At 38.5% G+C, this 19123-nt stretch overlaps 1 protein-coding gene across 11 annotated transcripts in view; it reads left to right on the top strand.

Annotated features, from left to right (window-relative positions):
* The first annotated feature begins 755 nt into the window (after positions 1–755).
* Positions 756–19123, top strand: part of CFAP20DC (CFAP20 domain containing) — a 225505-nt gene continuing 207137 nt past the window's right edge. For 7 of the 11 annotated variants that reach the window (XM_087431264.1, XM_087431260.1, XM_087431255.1 and 4 more), the window contains exons 1-4: positions 757–1092; positions 3487–3576; positions 6078–6171; positions 13576–13648. In XM_087431264.1, coding sequence (XP_087287390.1) covers positions 1072–1092; positions 3487–3576; positions 6078–6171; positions 13576–13648 — 278 coding nt within the window. In that variant the 5' untranslated portion in view covers positions 757–1071. Of the gene's footprint in view, positions 1093–3486; positions 3577–6077; positions 6172–13575; positions 13649–19123 lie in introns of those variants that run through there. The other 4 variants (XM_087431257.1, XM_014793393.2, XM_087431262.1 and 1 more) reach the window with 4 other exon arrangements.

The following is a 19123-nucleotide window of genomic DNA, read 5'->3' as shown; positions in this document are numbered from 1 at the left end:
CCATCACTTCTTGGCCATGTGATCCTTGGCAAGCTATTTCACTTCTCCAAGCCACAGTTCCTTGGCCCAAAGTTGACAATAATACCTACCTTGTAAGAGTGGTTCTGACAAAGAAACTAAATGAAGTAATCGAATAGTTCAACTTAGAGTGCTTGGCTCAATCACATATGTAGTTATTTGAGCAAAAATCCTTGGCATTTTAACGTGTGCAGTGATCTTGAGTAAATAATCCTACTTCCTTGGGCCTTCTGAAATAACGAAAGGGCTAGAAGACCCTATTACTGCCTCGACGAACCCAAGTTTGGAAACCTTCGAACTAAAGGCCACGTGAGGGTTCCATGATTCTATGACTCTTTCTTCAGCAACCTACCCGTTATCAGTGTTTACAACGAACAGAGACCAAGCCAACGTGACAGGTTTTCTAGAAGAGTGCAGCACCTCTGGCAGCTCTTAACCCAGCCTAAATTTAGGCATTTTCACAGATACAGGTCACGACCTAAGGAAAGTCCTGGCCCCTGCTTGGGCGGTTCACCACCTCCCGGAGCGTCCCCTGGTTGCCTGGGCAACGCTGACGTCACCGCGTAGCCTCACGTGTTCGTCGGCAAAAAGCCCACACAACGCAACGCGCAGGCGCCTCGTGGGAGCCAATGGGCGCCGCCGGAACATCGGCGCCGCTCGGCCCCGCCCTTGTCCGATCGGATTCGAGGGCGGGGCGGGGCAGCAGCGGGAGCGCGCCCGCCTTCCCGGGCGAGCGGGCGGTTGTTGGTGGCTCCGTGGCAGGGCGCCCCGTTACGTAGGTTACGCGCACAATCACTGCCCCGGGGCCGCCCGGAGCCCGCCAAGGCAGCTGCGCCCTCCCAGACCCGGGCACCCCGGAGGCGGGGGCCGCGATGGTGCGGGTCGGGGGCCCGAGGTGGAGCTGACCAGGCGCTGAGAAGAGCCTGGCCGAGTCCGGGCCAAGCACGAAGCCCTTCCCCGCCCATCGGGCTCTGGGGTTCCCGCCTGCCGATTTCCAGTCGTCAGGCTCACGCTTCTCGCTGGAAGCCCTGAACTCCCGGGCCCCCTGCGGGAATGTTCAAAAATGAGTACCAGGTAACCCGAAACGGCTCTCCAACCTGTGTGTAGCATTCTCCTCTTGGGTGAGGTAGGGTGTGTTAAGGGTGAAGACAAAGCTCCTTCCTCCCCACCCCCCAATAATACGGTCTTTTTCGAGGAGAAAAGGAATTAATGAATGAGTGGTCTTGACCCAAAAAGAAAAAAAAGAAAGCAACGAAAGTCTGGGCGCATGATTTGGCTTTTGTTCTGTCTCCAGCTCAGTGCTTCTCAAAGCGTATGGATTGCCTGTGATTCTGATTAAAATGCGGATCTCAAACCCCAACCAGACCTTCTGAATCAGAATCTTGCAGGCAGGGCCCATAAATCTTCAGTTTTAACTAGCGCCTTGGGTACTCACTATCGATGCTCACTGGTATGTCAGAAGCTGTTTAGAAGAGTGAATGAGTGAATGCATGAATGGGTTAAACCAAGAAAGAAAACAAGCGTTTTGGCTGTGCTATTTTCTTTTGCCCCAAAACTGGGGGTCAGTGACTCTCAAACGCTGGGGTGCATTAGGATCACTTGGGGTACTTCTAAAAATGCAGATTTCTGACCCTCACCCCAGATCTAGTGAATCAGAATCTGTAGATGGGGCTAGTTAATTTACCTTTGTTACGACTTCCACCAGCTGATTCTGATGTAGATGGTCCGAAGATCACACTGGGGAAACTGCTTCTGGATCTTCTGCAGTCATCTTGAGTATCCTACATTGTCTACAATGTGTGACCTGCTTTCCTGACCTCACTGGGCATCTCCCTTCCTGCTGTTCCTTGGCCCTAACCTCTATCTGAGGTTACATTCTCTATTTACAATCTATTACCATCCTAGTCCTGCTATTATGATGAACAGTTTCATCCCTGTGCTGGAATAGTCCTCCACTGGTCACCTCTTTGTTGCTTCTACCTTTTCACCAATGCTACGTGCCTTCTAAGTGTCCTTGGAGTATTCTGCAGTTCTCTTTCTTCTATTCCATTTGATATCATTAAATGTGTTAGAACAATTTTAGAGAGTTTGTCTCACTTAATATAGATAAAATATATTGTTATAAAAAGCCTATGCCCACTGTGGGAAATGTGGAAAGCAAGAGAAAGCAGAAAGAAATGGGGTGGGGTGGGGGTGGGATTCTATCTCATCAGGTATAAGGATTTTTCCCTTAAAAAGAAAAGGCTGCCACAAATTAAAATTTGTAGTGATAGATGACCTGACCCTGGAAGCTATAGTAATTCTATCCCACACACAGTTTGCACATAATACTGCCTAACGAAGACGAAATTAAATGTCTTAATGGAAAGTGATTATGTGTTAAATATCAGAAGCAAAGGTATCTTTACATTATTGAGAAAAATTAAAAGCTGGAAGTTCTTTACAAACATCAGATGGGTTTGCTCACGTGCTGCTTATAATTCAAACAGGCCATAAAAGAAAACCATATTTAGTCTTCATTTCAGATTCTCAATTTCTTGCAATAAACACTTTCTCAGAGATAATCATCTTGTTTAATTCTTCTCTTTTATGATTAAAGCTTTTGGATATTCAGTAATGTGTTTAGTATTTTTACATAAGCATGTTCCTCCATGTTCTTCTCAGGTTGATAGCAGGGAACACGTAGCATGTCTATAGAAATGATTCTCTTTTTTCTTGTACAGATTTTATAGATCTCCAAATTAATTTGTATTAAATATATAAAAAGATCTTATAGGAATGCTCAAAATAAGAACCACTCTCCCCCCCATTCCCTCTCAACCTTTTTTATTGACCTTTTATTAAACTGTTCAATTTGCCTCTTTTTTGAATAATCATTGCTGGCACGATTGAGCCCTTGTCATGTGCGGGTTTTGTGCTTGATGATTTATGTTTCCTATCCTACATAATCCAGCACCCCATTTTACAGATGGAGAATCAAGATGTTAAATAACTCTCAAAGTCAGATAGTTAATAAATGTCAAAGCTGGTATTGGAGCTCAAGTCAATATGATTAGAAAGCTCATAGCCAGAGATAATTATCAGAATTTATTAGCCTGGCTCAAAAGTTTAGTTTAAATCCTTTGGTGAAGGGGGAATAGAATGTTTTATAAGCGTGTTCTATACATGTCAAGTAAATGAACTCCACATTGAGAGATTGTAAGGTTTGTGTGGCACAATTTATTTAATATTTATCATGCTTTAAAAAAAGTCCTTAAACCATTAATCCAAGGTGACCCAAATCAGAACAGTTGTGGCTTAGATACAACCAAGGTATAAAGTAGGAGTAATAACAGGGATAATGTTTCCTCCCAGATCTACTTAACTGACAGGTGCCTGGAACAGTGGTTATAGACTATGTGGTGGATAGTATTTCCTCCTTAGCATTGTCTTTCATTTTAATTTAAATATTTCGTTTTTGTTTTCTAGGGAGGTGCATTTGTTGAAATCTTCAGTGCCCAGGGAAAAAATCCTGGAGCAAAATGGAAGATCCTTGGCAGTCCATCTGTGATTTGGAAAGTAAGTATTAGAAATTAGAGCCACCTAAATCCTGGATAGAAATGAGAAGGAAGGTTACAACAAAAAGGGCTTGATAAGATTTCAGCATTGCTTTTCCTGTTCATTCACTCCAAAACCCTTTCCTGACATTGTTGGCTGCAGCCCCCTACAGTCCTCAGTCCTTTAAGACTTTGGCACACCGCTCATAACACGTCTCTGTGTGCCAAGTCCTGCTGTTGTTTTAGGGGACTTCAGCATCTGTAAGGAAAATCTCTCCAAACGCTGGGCTTGTCAGTTTCTTGATTTCTTCATCTCCGGTGACCTCTTCCATTCCACTTCAGCACCCTGTCCCACTGTCACACCCTGTACCTTAGCACCACAAACTGCAGGGCCTCTGAAATTAGTAATTGAGATGTTGAGGCATCCCTTTCTGACCTCAGTCTTCGATTCCTAAGGCTGCTTGCCTAGTTACTCCCATTATATTTGTTCTTCAACCTAATTGAGACCCTCAGGCTGTTGACCATTCTCCTGTCGCCTTTGTTTAGTTTTATGATTTATTTATTTTCTCTGTCGTCATGTCCTTTTCTCTCCAGCCCAGAGTCCACAGTCCATAATTCCAGTCACTTGCCAGTCAAGACCTTGAATGCCCTTCTTGTCCTTTCGTTATGCCCACCTGGCAGACGCCACCCCTTTCTGAATCTCCGGTTATCTGTGTTTTCTCTGCCTGCACCTGGGCTTCTCAGTACCTTTGGAGGAAATATCCACAGCTCTAAGATTGATGATACTATAAATTCAACCTGAACAGCCCAGGAAATTCTCCTCTTATGTTCTCTTAGTCTCTAAAATGATTATTTCTCCATTATCTACCAACTCCCTACCCCCACACCCAGGACAGGCCCCCCTCACTCACTCGCCAGAAGACCTCATGCCCCATTTCACAGGGAAATCCAATTTGGTCAGGTAGAAACTACCTCAGCTTGCTGCCACCAGATCTAAAAACCTGTATCCATTCCTATCGTTTTCTGTTTCTCTTCTTCTCTCATATATAATCAAGAGAAAAATGCCTTTCTAGGGACCTTGTTCTATGGATAACTTTTTAAAGCTACTAGTAATTGAGTGCTTACTGTTTGCCAAGCACAGCATTTTAGCACATTACATATGTTACGTAGTCTAGACAATAGCCTTTTGAGATAGGTAACTTTGTGCCCTTTTTACAGACAATAAAACTGAGGCATGGAGAGGATAAGTGACTTGCTCAAAATCATATAGCTCTTACTATGAATGAGAGATAAATGGTGCTGTGAGAGTATATAGCAGGGAGGTTAGGAAAGGCTTCTCCAAGGAAATGACATTTGATCTCTAAGAGCTAACTAGGCACCAGGTGGGGTACATGTAGAGAAGAGTGTTTCAGACAAAGGGAAAAGCATGTACAAAGTTCTTGTGTCCTGAGACAGCTTAGAATTTTTAAGAAACTGCAAGATGGCTACTAAGGCTAGGATGCAGAGAGAAGAGAGAATGCAAGGTAGGAAATGAGGTTTGAAAAACTGGGCAGGGACCACACTACACAGGTTTATGGACCATGTTGAAGATTCTAGGAAGCTATTGAAAGGTTTTAAGTATATGCCCAACTTGTGTGTAGATGGAATAAATAATACACTTGGTGTATATATGTTCATTTCAAATACATAAGAGATGCTATTGTGATGGATATAATGCAAACTTATTTAAATGTTACTTAATTCTTAGCAGCCATTACTTATAATATGTTTCTTAATATATACAAAAAGGAAGAGGGGGAGGATCTGTAAAATATTTTAATGTGAAGAAGCCCTCTTTATACTCAAAGATTGGGAATTTGCTCCAAGATAAAAAAATAACAGTTTACATTACCACTTTGACTCATAGAAATCAGACCCTCATGTATAAGATGTTTTTCGTTTCCAGGTTTATTTTGTTTTGTTTTCTGTTTCTCCTACCTTAGTTCTTTAGGTCACCTTAATTGTAACACTTTAATTCATACTGATTTTAAGTAAATGATATATAGAACTTCAGGTTCCAGCACTAGTAAAATAAGACCATGATTAATTCTGTAGGAACCATGGCCTGAAATCAAGGAACTTCCAGACTGGGTACAATATAGGTTAGATGGTGTATTGTTCTGTACCAGGGAGTGATGTTCGGCCTGTGCTGTTAGACAGAAATCCCTAGATTAAAGGAGAGGAAGGGTAACTAAACTCTGGAAACTCTAAATTAGTAACTTGGGAATCCCTGAAGTTGGAGAACTTCTTTTATTTGGAGGAAAAGTGTCTTGATATAATAAGAGGATTCGCCCAGTGGCTTAGTGTGGCTTCTGTGTTCCGGTTCCCAGTGAGTCTCAGGGTAAGAGTATCATTGAGGCCTGAGCCTACTTTTAAGTCATTTGAATCTGGGACTTGTTTCCTGTGGGTTTGCAGCTCCAGTTTTATAACAGAAGCCGAATAAAATATGCTTCAGTTACTACCGTTTTTATTTTTATTCCATAGGAGTTTGACAAAGAAGTTAAAAGTTTTGTGTTTGTCCTGGAAGGCAGCAGCCAAACAAACAAAATTCAGTTACCAAAGGAGAGTAAGCAGATCCGTAAGTAAGATTTTTAATATTGAAGCTTAAGGTTTGATACTTCAAGTTATGCCTTTGTCTCATAAACAGACGTGTTAGTTTGACTTTTACTCGCATCTGTTGACATAAAGTGACATGATTTTTTTTAATATAGAAAGTGACTTTATGCCAGGCTTTTAAAAATATATTCTGCTTCATTGTTTATTAGAAATCGACTAGTATTTTTAAGAAGATTTGGAAGATTATTTAATAGCCATTAATTATAACAGTAATGGTATTTATTGAACACTTACTGTGTGCTGATGACTTTCTAAGCATTTCACATTTATTATCTCTCTTATTCCTCACAATAGCTCTTTTACAGATGAACACACTGAGGTTGATTCCATCAAGAAATCAGGTAGTTAAGGCTTAGCTTTGAAATAAACTCGAGAGTTCCTAAATAATAGGAAATTAATTTGTGAGAAAAAAATTTATGTAAAATACTATATAAGGCATTATTTAGTGACTATCAACTTATATACCTTTAGACATATTAATATCTAATAAGTATAGACATCAGTGTGTGATTTAACAAAAGCATAGAGTAGATTTCCGTTCTTATTTACTTTGGAAATTAGGATCAGCATTGTAAAGCAGAAGAAACCCTGAGAGATCACCTAAAGTTTTGAACAGAAGCCCAGTTATTGGCAGAAGGGGGTTAAAATTCAAGGCTCTGGGCCGGCCCCATGGCTTGGCGGTTAAGTGCGTGCATCCCGCTACTGGCGGCCCGGGATCCGCACCGCTTCTCCAGCCATGCTGAGGCCGTGTCCCACATACAGCAACTAGAAGGATGTGCAGCTGTGACATACAACTATCTACTGGGGCTTTGGGGAAAAAAAGGAGGCGGACTGGCAATAGATGTTAGCTCAGAGCTGGTCTTCCTCAGCAAAAAGAGGAGGATTAGCAGGGATGTTAGCTCAGGGCTGATCTTCCTCACAAAAAAAAAAAAAAAAAAAATTCAAGGCTTTGCCACAAATTAGGCCTTGCTTAAACTGATATGATTTAAGAAATAGAATTTATCAAAATGGTTAATCAGATTTTCATCAGCTTCGTCCTATTTTTTACCTATAGACTTCAGATGATTTAGCAAATATAAGTAGCCAGTTATATTTGACATTCATCATTTGCTTATTCCTTCCTTTATTCATTAAGAACATTTATTGAATACCTACTGTATACCAGGTACTGTGAAAAGACCTGTTCTTGGTGTCTGATTTTCTCTTTTTCATTTAATTTTCTAAACTTTCTTAGGCTCTGTGCTTTATTCAAGCTACTGTGTGCATATTTTAGATTTCTAAGTAAACCAAGCCATAGAAATTATAGATGGAAGACGATTTATTTTAAAGTCATTTGCTAGTGTTTCTTTCTAAATAAAATAAGAAACAGAACCTCAAAGAGAAGGGATAATCATTGTTAGAAGAATTTTTATTAATTTACCACCATTTTAAAATCATGATTTCTTCATAGTTTCTGTTTGTTTGCTTTTTTAATAGCAGAGGGTTTTTTTTCATTTCCACATAAATTTATACTTATAAATGAGGTGAACCAACATGAGCCAGGGAAACATGTCTGAAACTGTAGGTTATTCTTCTTACAAGAGACGTGGTCCATCTTTTTTAAGGATGTTGACTTTGTGCGATAGATTACACTTGATTTGCAGGAACATGATTTTGTTCTAAAACAGTGTTCTTTTGTTTTTTTCTTTTTCTTGGCCTGTTCTTCCATGTAATGCCCTCAGCATCTATGCACGTGACCTCCTTATTGACAAAATCAAATCACTTCTGATAACCTTTCTCAGTTGGCTCTGAGAAAGATTTCTCTTCTGCCAAAGGCTCAGTGATTAAAGACAAGCTCCTCTTTCCTACTTTTATCTAAGATCCTTTTTAGAAATAAAAAAAAATTAATGTGTTATAATTGCTTTTTAAATGGAAATATGATAGTTTTAATTGGAAGAAACAGTAGAATCTTTTAATGTATTTCTTGTACAATGCCCTGTGATTAAAAATTAACCTGGCTTTTCTGTAGCAAGTGCAGCATCATAACAAATGAAACAGCTTTTGTAGTCTGCCCTATACTAATGCCTTTAAGATTAATTATTTGTAATTTTTGATAACAGAACTTGGTAGTTATTTTTACTTGTATAAAATGACCTTCTGTGTGAAGTTCTTATGGTTAAATTTAAATTAAATGGAATGCCTTGAAGAGAGAATTGGCTTTCAATTAACATTTGTAAATTTATTTCAATTATTATTATGTATTCCTATTTTAAGAGTAAACATCCACTTTATTTATGCAAACTTAACATTAGGTATCCCATATGTGTTTCTTACTATACTAGGTCTTATGAAGGAAGTTTAATAATGAAATTAAGTATGTTTAACTTTTCATTTTAAATAGTAATTTTTATGAATTATATTTGAGCATCTCTAAATATGTCCAAGTTTTTTTTTACTCAGCATCTTATTGAATAAAGGAAAGTATGGTATTGATTATCAGGTTGTACACTTCTCAAGGGCAGGAATCGTGCATCGTCTACTTTGTACCTTGACTTAGTGTATCATCTATAGTTGGTGTTTAGTAAGTTTGTTAAATTTGCCATATTAAGAAACTATAAGAGTTTGTGTTGTAATTTCTAATTGTAACCAGCTGACGTTGATAATAAGACTTGAGTAAATCATTAGCCAGCTAAATAAATTAATCCATGCTACTCTTCACACTGGAACATGTTATGTAGAGTTGCCCATATGAGAAGCAGCTCTGTTGCACGTAAACATCTATCATTTGGATGGTCTGCCCCAGGACTTTCTGTTTGAGACTCATGTTAAAACCATTGTTTTCTCTGCCTGTGGCATCTGAATCCAATGGTGTGTCTCTTGGGATCAGCATCCCTTAAGCCTGTGTTAATCTGAGTTTCAGCTGCTCTGGAGGATGAGGTCATCTTTATAAGGCTCACCCCAGGCATCCCCATTGCCCCCACTTTGGTATTCTTTTTAAAATAAATTTCATTATGACTTCCTCTGTTTAAAACCCTTCAATGGCTTTGACCTCACCACTCTACTGATAGTGCTCTTGTCAAGGTCACTAGTGATCTCTGTATTTCTGAATTCAACGGCCAGTTCTCAGCCCTCTTCTCACGTAACGTATCAGCAACATTTGACAAAGTTGACATCCTCCTCCTTTATGTGTATTCTTCATTCATCTTCCAGAATATTCACACTTGTAGTTTTCTTTCTACTTCACTGGTCTTCCTTCTTAGTTTCCTTCCATGGTTCTTCTCTTCTCCCCAACCCAACTTAATGTTGCAGTGCCCCTGGACCCAGTCCTTGGCTCTCTACATTTACTCCCTTGGTTATCGGCTCTAGTCTCATTACTTTAAATACCATCCTTGTCTTACTCCAGCATACATTTCCAGCTCAGACTTCTCTCCCAAACTCCAGGCTTGTATAGTCAATTGCTTACTTGACATTTCTACTTGGACAGCTTTACCCTAGAAACTCCTCCTCTTCTTCCTGCTGACAACCTCATCTCAGTTACTAACAACTTGTCTTTTCAATTGCTCAGACCAAAAACTCTTAAATAAGCCTGATTTTTATTCTCTTCATTCCCTTCATCAGGAAGATCTTGTTGGTTCTGTTTTTAAATTAGATTCAGAATGACTACTCCTTGACCTCTCCAATGCTACCACACTGGTCCATGCCACCATTATCTCGTGCTTGGATTATTGGGGTTGTCTTCACTTGGCCTCCCTGTTTCTGATTTGCTTCTCTACAGTCTGTTGTCAATGGAGCAATACTTTTAAATGTAAGGTACTCCTCTGCTGAAAATGCCCCATTTCTCTCAGAGTAAAAACCAAAGATCTATAGGACCCTGGTGCCCTCTTACCTCTCTTACCTTGTCTTCTGTTACTCTGTCCCTTGTTCACTCTGCTCCAGCCATACAGGTCTTGCTGTTTTCAAGCATAGCCTGGTATCCTATCACCTTAGTGCCTGTGCACAAGCTGTACCCTATACCTAGAGCTTTCTTTTCCCAAATAGCTACGTGGCTCACTCTCTCTCCTTCTTCAGGCCTTGACGAAAATGTCACTTCTCAGTGGAGCCCACCCTGACCTGTGCTTTATATGCCTTCTGCACTCTTGATCCCTTTTACCTTGCTCTACTTTTTCCCATAGTACTTATCAGGATTTAACATGCTATTTATTTATTATGTCTTTCTACTGTTTTTCTCATCATTACCAGAAAGTAAGCCTCCTCAGCACAGAAATTTAGTCTATTTTGTTCACCTAGAACAGTGCCTGGCACATAGTAGACATTCAGTAAATCTTTGTTGACTAAATGAGTGAATGTATGAGTGGCTTCCCATTGATTTTAGGATGATCTATAGCCTTCACATAGCCTTCAAGACCCTATATGATTGAGTTTCTAGTTATTTGCCAGACTTAGCTCCTACTGCTTTCCCCCTTCTGTCTCTTCTACCAGCTCTTTAGGCCTTTAAGTTCATCCAGTGTACTATGGCCTTTTCCATTACATAATGGAGTAGTTCCTCTCCCTATAATATTTGTTCTTCCTTCCTACCTCCATCTTCCTACTTATTCTTCCCTGCCGAATGCCAATTTTATTTCTTCAAGAAAACCTTCATTCATCATCCTCTTCCCTGCAAGGACCCAGGATTAGACGTTTTCATAGCATCCTGACCTTCTCCGTCATGAAACTAGAATATAAGTTCCAAGAGGGCAGAGACCATGTCTGTTTTATTCACTAGAAAAACTTCAGCATTGAGTCTTGCACATAGTAGATGCTCAATAAATCTTTATTGAATGATAGATCTAATTTAGTCCATACAAATAATCCTGTGAGGTGTAAATCCAAGTTATTAACCCAATTTTACACCACAAAGGTAAAAGAGCCCATACAGGTTTTCTGATTTGCCCGAGGTATATGGAATAACCCATAATGAAGGCATAACTGTTTCCTGTTTTCTATGCTAAAGTGAGAGAGGTGCACTTTAGTGTACTGTTTGTGCCAGGGCTGCAGTAGGAACCAGGAAATAACTTCAGTCATGATTTATCAGGGTGCTTGTAAAGGATGACTGTACCTGATCTAGTCCCAACTCTTTGGACAATGCAACACTTGTAAAATGTATATGAGATGCACAACTGTCATTGCTATAATGAAACAACTGTAAAACCACTGTTTAAAAATCTAATGGTGTTTTACCAGTTAAATGTGTTTTAAATTATTCAAAAGAAAAAAGGACGGATCCCTTAAAAAATAGAGGTAGTTTGTCTCAGGCAGAGAACAGATTATAAAACTGCAGAAACCTGCATATTTCAGTGACAAGACTAAATTTTTATCCATTTTATATATTTGATGGGCATTTTTTGACTAACAGTAGTTCCACATTCAGCATTATTTAGAGAGAGTGATTTTAGATGTGGTATAGACATGAAGAGTCAGTTTAAATTTACTAGGCCACTGGAAAAAATATTACTGTAGAGTTTATTTAACATTTCTGACACACAGGATCAGTGTGTGTCAAACGTTATTAAAGTACTTTTTTCTTTGTCAGATCATCACCATATGGTATTGTCATACTTCTTTTAATCTTAGAAGTGAAGCCTTTTGGAAACTAGGGCTTCTATGTATGAGAAAGTTGAATTACAAAGCTTTCTTTTTTTGAGGGCAACTGTCTTTCATATCTAAAAATGTTCGTACAAAAATGCCCTATATGTGTGGCTCTTTGTATTTGAAGAGAACAGTGCTGATTCAGTGAGATATGTGGCATAAATTAGAGACCTGTGGTAAAGACTGATTTCGTTTATGCTGGTGCTCTCTCACCTCTATTTACAGAGGCTGTTGTGCCCTGGAAAAATACCACAGGGCCAATCAATGGAAGACGCAAGAGAGATGTTGATTAACTGTGGTTTATTTAAGTTGGCCTCATTTTGGTGTCTCACTTTGGTTTTGTAGGCTAGAATTCTAGTTGCCTCACTGACTGTTCCCATAAATATAGTAGAATCCAATTCCTAGAGAATTTTCTAAGGTCAGAGCTTGTTATCCCCTATGTCTGTTATATTGCTTGCTCTACTAATGGTTCTCTGGAGCAGTTCATAAGCTTAGTATTTTAAGTAAAAGTTATTCTTGTTTGTTTTATTTAAAAAATATTAAGCATACTTTATCAAATATGTTCATTGTTTAGAAACTAAATTTTGGGTAAAATATGGGAACTGTTTATTTTGTCCACAAATGTTGCAAAACAGTTTACCAAAGGAATTATAAACCTGAAGGTCTTTATATAGACTGTTCAAACATGTATTGTTACTTTAAAAAACTTATATTTGCTACACCTACTAAGTCAGAATAAATAGAGATTAACATGCATTTTAGACCAGTTGCCTTCCTTGAAGTCCTTTATCCCTGTGTTGCCCTGTAGTATTAGATTTGGAGCAGAGGTTCACAGATAAATCAAAACATATCCATTTCCTATCCAAAGTCCTGCATCAGGAAAAAAGTTTCTAAAAGACATGTTTTAGGAGGAAGTGATACTAAACCATCCATTAAGAGCATCATAATTGAGAGATCAAGCAAAAGTTCAAAACCTAAAAGGAAGGGAATGAAGTGGATGGGTCTGAAGAAGTGATATAAAATCAATTGATTTTTGAAGCGGCTGTAGACTTCAGCTGTCAAAAGTGCCATAACGATCGGTTTTTCTCCAAATGTTTTTAATCCGACTGAAGCTCTTGTTGGGGAATAAAAGCTATCAGTTCTTAATTTGTGAGCATTAAATTAATTAAAAGTATATTAAAATAACAAAAGGTATTATAAAAGAAAATATGTTCCTCCATCCATCTCAATGTGGACACATTTAAAACCATATGAACTAGATATGGCTCATCGAACCTTCAGTTGTAGTTGTCATGATTAGAATTGTTTTTCTTGATCTATTGTTTTTTGTTAAGTTGTTTAGTACAGTTAAAACTGTCAGTGAATAAAAGTAATTGCCACATGCTTTTATGGCTGCCTTGATGGGAATCTATAGTTCAATTTTATATGTCTCTATTGAATGCACTTCTATGTGTACATTCTCTTGCAGCCTCATAAAAATAGTAAATAAAAAATTATTATTTTTTAAATTTTCATAAAAATTTCACCAAGCCCACAGATGGGACTTTAAAAGGCGACATTTGTTGTTAGAGATTGATTTGATTTTCATCAATTCTTTCGCTTTTGTAATGAGCTTGTGACTCATGGTTAGTGCTATTGCAGTTGTATATATCACTGAAAAGCTAAAAGCTTCAGCTTGTTGATGGCGTGTGATTGTGTTTGTTTGTATGCACATATAAATGGTTTGGACACATGAATGTATATTTTCCCCCTCTCATTCTAGTTGGACTGATCCAGAGGTTTCTTGTACTTCAGATTTACATACCCCTGGGACAAGACTTCTCCACTGAATTGCTGTAAGATATACAGAACTTCTTTCAATGTTTTATGTGTATTAGACATTTGATCAATTGAAGCAGTACGAACAGTCATTAATTGTAAGTGGCAGTTTTTGCATTAAAGAGCAGTGACTTATCAAGTCGACATGAAGTAATTAAACTAATTTAATCTATTTCTCAGCTATCACTATAGTGTGGCATTTCCCTAGGGGAAGAAAGCAAATTTCATCTATTTAAGAAAATATCAAAGGATTATGAATTTGACAATAAACAGCCTGTAACTTGAGGAAATAAATAATCCAAAACTTTGACATTTGTGGTTCAAATGAGGGGTGATGTTATGTTGTGTACTGTCTGCTATTGAAACTATGTTTGGTTTAAAATTGATTGAAATACCTCATTTTAATGTTATTTAGTTTAGAAATATTGATTCTTTCTGTTTATGTATAGATGGCTTAGAATATATTTGTTTTAAGTTTGCCTTGCTATTGAACAGATTGTTTAGCAAAAATGAAAATACGGTTATATGGTGCATAACAATGTTTCACTCAATGATGGACCATGTATATGATGGTCGTCCCATAAGATTAGTACTGTATAGCCTAGGTGTGTAGTAGGCTATACCATGTAGGTTTGTGTAAATATACTCTATGATGTTCACACAGTGACAAAAATCACCTAACGATGCAATTCTTAGAATGTACCCTGTCGTTAAGCGACACGTGACAATATACAACTTTTACTCAGTTGAGCTATCTGTTGTCTGAGATGATTCTGAGAATGAAAATAACATTTGATTTGTCACTCATATAGAATGGAATATTTTTTAAGATTTCATTAATATATTTGTATACTTTCAATAAAACATTACATTTAAGGTATGCTGTTTTCTAATTTTTCTTTGTAATTAATAGCTATCCAAAGTCTAAGCTTAGTCTTTCATTTTCCCTGCTGGAATAGATTCCTATTAATGAAGGTAATGTTGTGCTAGTTACACTAGTGCAAACTAAGAGGAAGGAAGAGCTTTCTTAATAAAATGGGAATACTATAAATTTGAGGTTATTCATTTTTCTTTGTTTATGTGAATTAGAACATTAATGATTTGTACGTATGTTGGTAAAATATGAATTTAAGCTAATAATATACTTTTTTTTTGAGTGATAAAGGATAGATAGTGTTGTTTTGCTCAACTTTAAACCTCAGTAAACTTCTAAGATTTTCTGTTATCATCTGCCATGGTCACTGAGATTCTTTAAAATAGTTCTTGCAGTAACAGGACGAAAGCATTATTTGATGTTCTTATGTATCTTTTTCTGGTTCTGCAGAAAAAGCATTTTCAAGACTCTAAAGATGTTCTAAAGGTACAGAGAGTACCATATAAAGCTTTATTTTCAATGTAAGGGAAAGTAGTTTCCTACCAAATGGAAGAAGGGAAAGTATATTTTATTTTTAAGTTTGTTAAGCTCCTTATGTAGCTTCAGGCCAACCCCTCTTATTCTCCTGATCTCTGCCACCTGTACTTCGAGACTCTTCAGATGCAGTGGTAGGGGTGCTGGTAGTTGGCCTTTTGATCAGAGCTGTGCAGGACACTTGGGTGAACCTTGGAACAGAATCTTTTGCTGACGAGCACTCTTTTCCTGTGCAAAATTAAGCTTTATTTGTGCCCCGAAACACTTGAGCTTATCACCTTAGCCTAGGCAATATACTGTTTTAACCAGGTTAAAAATAATGGAAGCTTTAATTATTGAGAAATTGACAGGTATCTTAGGTTTAACTTAGTCCTAGCAAGAGAGCAGCCGATATAAGTAAGCCTGACTGCCCGTCTGTTACCCTGTTGTTATTGATCTTGGCCTCATTAAGGATGGGAAAACATTTTCAGGGGTGATGGAATTCATGATTAGATTTTGAATTCAGTTGACTATAGTCATAGATGCTCTTGTTCTCCTGTCCACATGGACAAATATTTGGATTTTCCAAATGGTTTTAGTTTTATAGTTTTAGCAAAATAAATGTCTTATTAACAAAAGTTCAAAATTATTAAATAACATGGGGAAGACATTCTCTGTCCTGACCTTGTGAATTTATCAGATCATAAGAAAATATATTAACTCCTCACTTGAATTTGTTGCTAATAGATAATCAAAATATTTTGCTGTTTTAGGAAGTAATGACAGAGACCATGTTTTTACCAGAAAGAAAGTAGAATAGCGAGTATAGATTGTCTAACTACAGCTTTTTTTCCCTTAAATGCACCGGCTTTCTTTCAGCACCCTTAGTGTTTTACTGTGTTTCTAGCAGCATAGCTCCAGGCTATTTTAAATAATACATTTCTCTAACAAGCTTGGAAAGTCACATAGCAGAAAAGTATCTGGCTTCTAAAATTTTCCATTGTCAGAATGGCAGAGGCATTTTGTTTCACAAAGATACGTTTACACATCAAGAGTTTTTCATAAGACTCCAGCTGGAGTCTTGGCAGCTGGTTTATGAATTTAATAATTATTTCTGGGCCGCCCCGTGGCTTAGCGGTTAAGTGCGCACACTCCGCTACTGGCGGCCGGGGTTCGGATCCAGGGCGCGCACCGACGCACCGCTTCTCCGGCCATGCTGAGGCCGCGTCCCACATACAGCAACTAGAAGGATGTGCAGCTATGACATACACTATCTACTGGGGCTTTGGGGAAAAAAAAAAAGGAGGAGGATTGGCAATAGATGTTAGCTGAGAGCCGGTCTTCCTCAGCAAAAAGAGGAGGATTAGCACGGATGTTAGCTCAGGGCTGATCTTCCTCACAAAAAATAAAAAATAAAAAAAAAAATAACTAATTATTTCTTCAACATCTTCCTGCGTCTCTCATGTCCCCTGGGTGATTATACTGCTCAGGGGGAGGTCATGCACCTGTGGGTTAGTGGATACCTTAGAACCAACAATGGCTCTGCTTGAGGAATCACTCATTCATTCAGTCAACAAATTATTGAATTCGTGTTATTGTCAGACAGTGTGTTAGGCATGGGGGAGTCGATATACCCTGAATCTGTACACTTCTCCCCACCCTCACGACCTTCCTAGTCCCAAACCACCATCACATTTCCCCTGATCTACTGTTAGAGCATCCCACTGGAATTCCCCGAGTCTTCTCTTGTCCTTTTCCAGTCTAGTCTCCACTCTGCAGCTAGAGTGATCTTTCTAAAAAACAGCTGGAGTTCTCATTGTACCGAGGATAAATTCCCAATTCTTTAATACTCCTATGTGCTCTGGTGTCTCACTTCTCCCTTCTCATCTCATACCACTCTGCCCTGAGCTCACCATCTGTCAGTCACACTGGCTTCTTCCCAGCCATACTGGCTCCTTTCCAGCCAATACTAACTTTCCCTTCTTCATACACCCGGTGAGGTCTCTTCTTAGGGTCCTGTGCACAAGAAGTGGTTTATATCCCTATTTCTTTGCCTTGCTAACTCCTACTCAGTCTTCTCATCTCAGCTTGTGCCCCTTCTTCAGAAAGGCCTTCTTTGATCTCCCCCAAATAAATGAGGTTCATCTCTTATGCTCTTTTCTGGCACTCTGCTCTTTTCCTTTGTTACAGCTATAACAGTTTATAATTATATATTTATTTGAGTATCTGTCTTTTTGGGTAGACTTTGAGTTCCATGAGGACAGGGGCCTTGTCTGTTCTACTCAGCGTGATATCCCAGGACCTAACACAATGCCTGGCGCAAAAGCTCTGAAATATGGAGGAGTAGCCAGGAATGGAGAAACGGACTGAGATGAATAAACAGGACCCAGTCTCTGTCCTCATAAAGTTTCCTCTGAAGGTGAAAGATCAGTTAAAAGCAATTTAAATACATCTTGATAAATGTTATAATGACATAAGAGCAAGACCTATGGGGAACATGTAAAATATTAGGTAGACGTGAAAGCATAGACTTGGAACTAGGCAGATCCGGAGTCAAATCCTGCGTTACCTCTGTGAGACTTGGGGCAAATCCTAACCAATGGGACGAGAGTAATAATACCCACCTCATAGGTGTGTCATGAGAATTAAATGAGAAAGTTAACATAAAGTAATAATGGCTACCATTTATTAAGCACTTAAAATATACTGGGCATTATTCTAAACACTTTGATTGTTTTAACTCAATTAATCCCCCAAACAAGCCTGTATGGTGGTCATGATTATTGCCTCTATTTTACCACTGAGGAAACCGAAGTCCAGAAAGATGAAGGAATTTACCAGAGGTTATGGACCTACTAACTCTTAGAGGCGGGATTCAGACTTGTAGTCTAAATCTAGAACCTGTGCTCTGCACCACCACACCGTTCTGCCATACTTGTAAAGGTTGTTTTTCTCTCTAACTGTACATACGTACATGTGTAGTAGGGGTGTTTTATTTGACTCTTCGTACAAGGAGAAAGTGCTGGCCTTCTACGTCTTCTTTAGGGGCTTCCCATAATACAATGTGATCATTAGAGTCTCAGGAAGGAAAGGTCTTTTATTCTGAGATGTTCCTCTTCCTGTCTTTACCCTTTTAAGAAATAAATGCCTGAGAGTTAAAGGAAGAATTTTACCCAAATCTTTTTGGTTTTAGTATTTTGCATCTCAAATGTGACAATACTTGTGTTACACTTTTTTTAAAAAATGAGAACTAAGATACAACTTCTTTGTTGATTCTCTACTTTGGTCCTTGCCTAGGCGTTTTTTTTTTTTTCCCCCTTTAACATCTAAAAATTATATTATTCAGAATCCTGCACCTGTGGGTAAGGTGGTGTTGGGGAGGGAGGAAACTCCCCTCTCCTACCCTTCTTGTGTTCTTATGGCTGGACTAATAATAAAATGGACACAATACCAGATTAACAGGAGAAAAACCCAGTCTAATACATATTTAACAGAGATTATAGAGAAATGATCCTCAGAGAGTAAACAAAGCAGGCAGTACATATGTCTTTTACACAAAGAAACAAGTTTGTGAGGAATGACAGGACGAAGAAACTTAGGTTTGGGGTATGTAATTAGTGAGGAATTTCAGCAGAGTTTAGGTTTGAGGTAGTAAATTAGCAAGGTTTGTTTATGCAGGCTTCTTGGCCCTGAATTCCCTAGTTCTGTGATAAGGATGAAGGGAGAGCACCTTTCACTTGGGAGATTTATTTCCTGATTTCAGGGAGAACAGAGAGCAGAGGGTCAGAATGCCTTTTTTTGTTGTTGTTTTTTGCATTGGCTGCTTCTCAAGTATCTTTAATTCAAAATAATCAACCTGCCATTGTGGGATATTTTGGGGTGGCCTGCCCGGGGCCCCAACAGTGGCTTCAGAGCTTCATAACCTGACCAGCAATTATCCACACACATTACATTTTGCATGTAGAATAAAGGGAATGTTTACTATACTAACACATAGTATATTTAGCAATCAAGTAATGGAATTTTCTTATATTTTTCTTTTTCGGTGTCAACTCACAAAAGAAAATCCCCTCCCTTGCTTTTAACAAATAAATCCTTCATTTTC

This window comes from Ceratotherium simum, chromosome 5, assembly GCF_057802395.1.
Source record: "Ceratotherium simum simum isolate JZ-2026a chromosome 5, ASM5780239v1, whole genome shotgun sequence".
NCBI lineage: Eukaryota > Metazoa > Chordata > Mammalia > Perissodactyla > Rhinocerotidae > Ceratotherium > Ceratotherium simum.
Note: the sequence above shows the minus strand (reverse complement) of the source record. Positions and strands in the feature narration are given on the sequence as shown.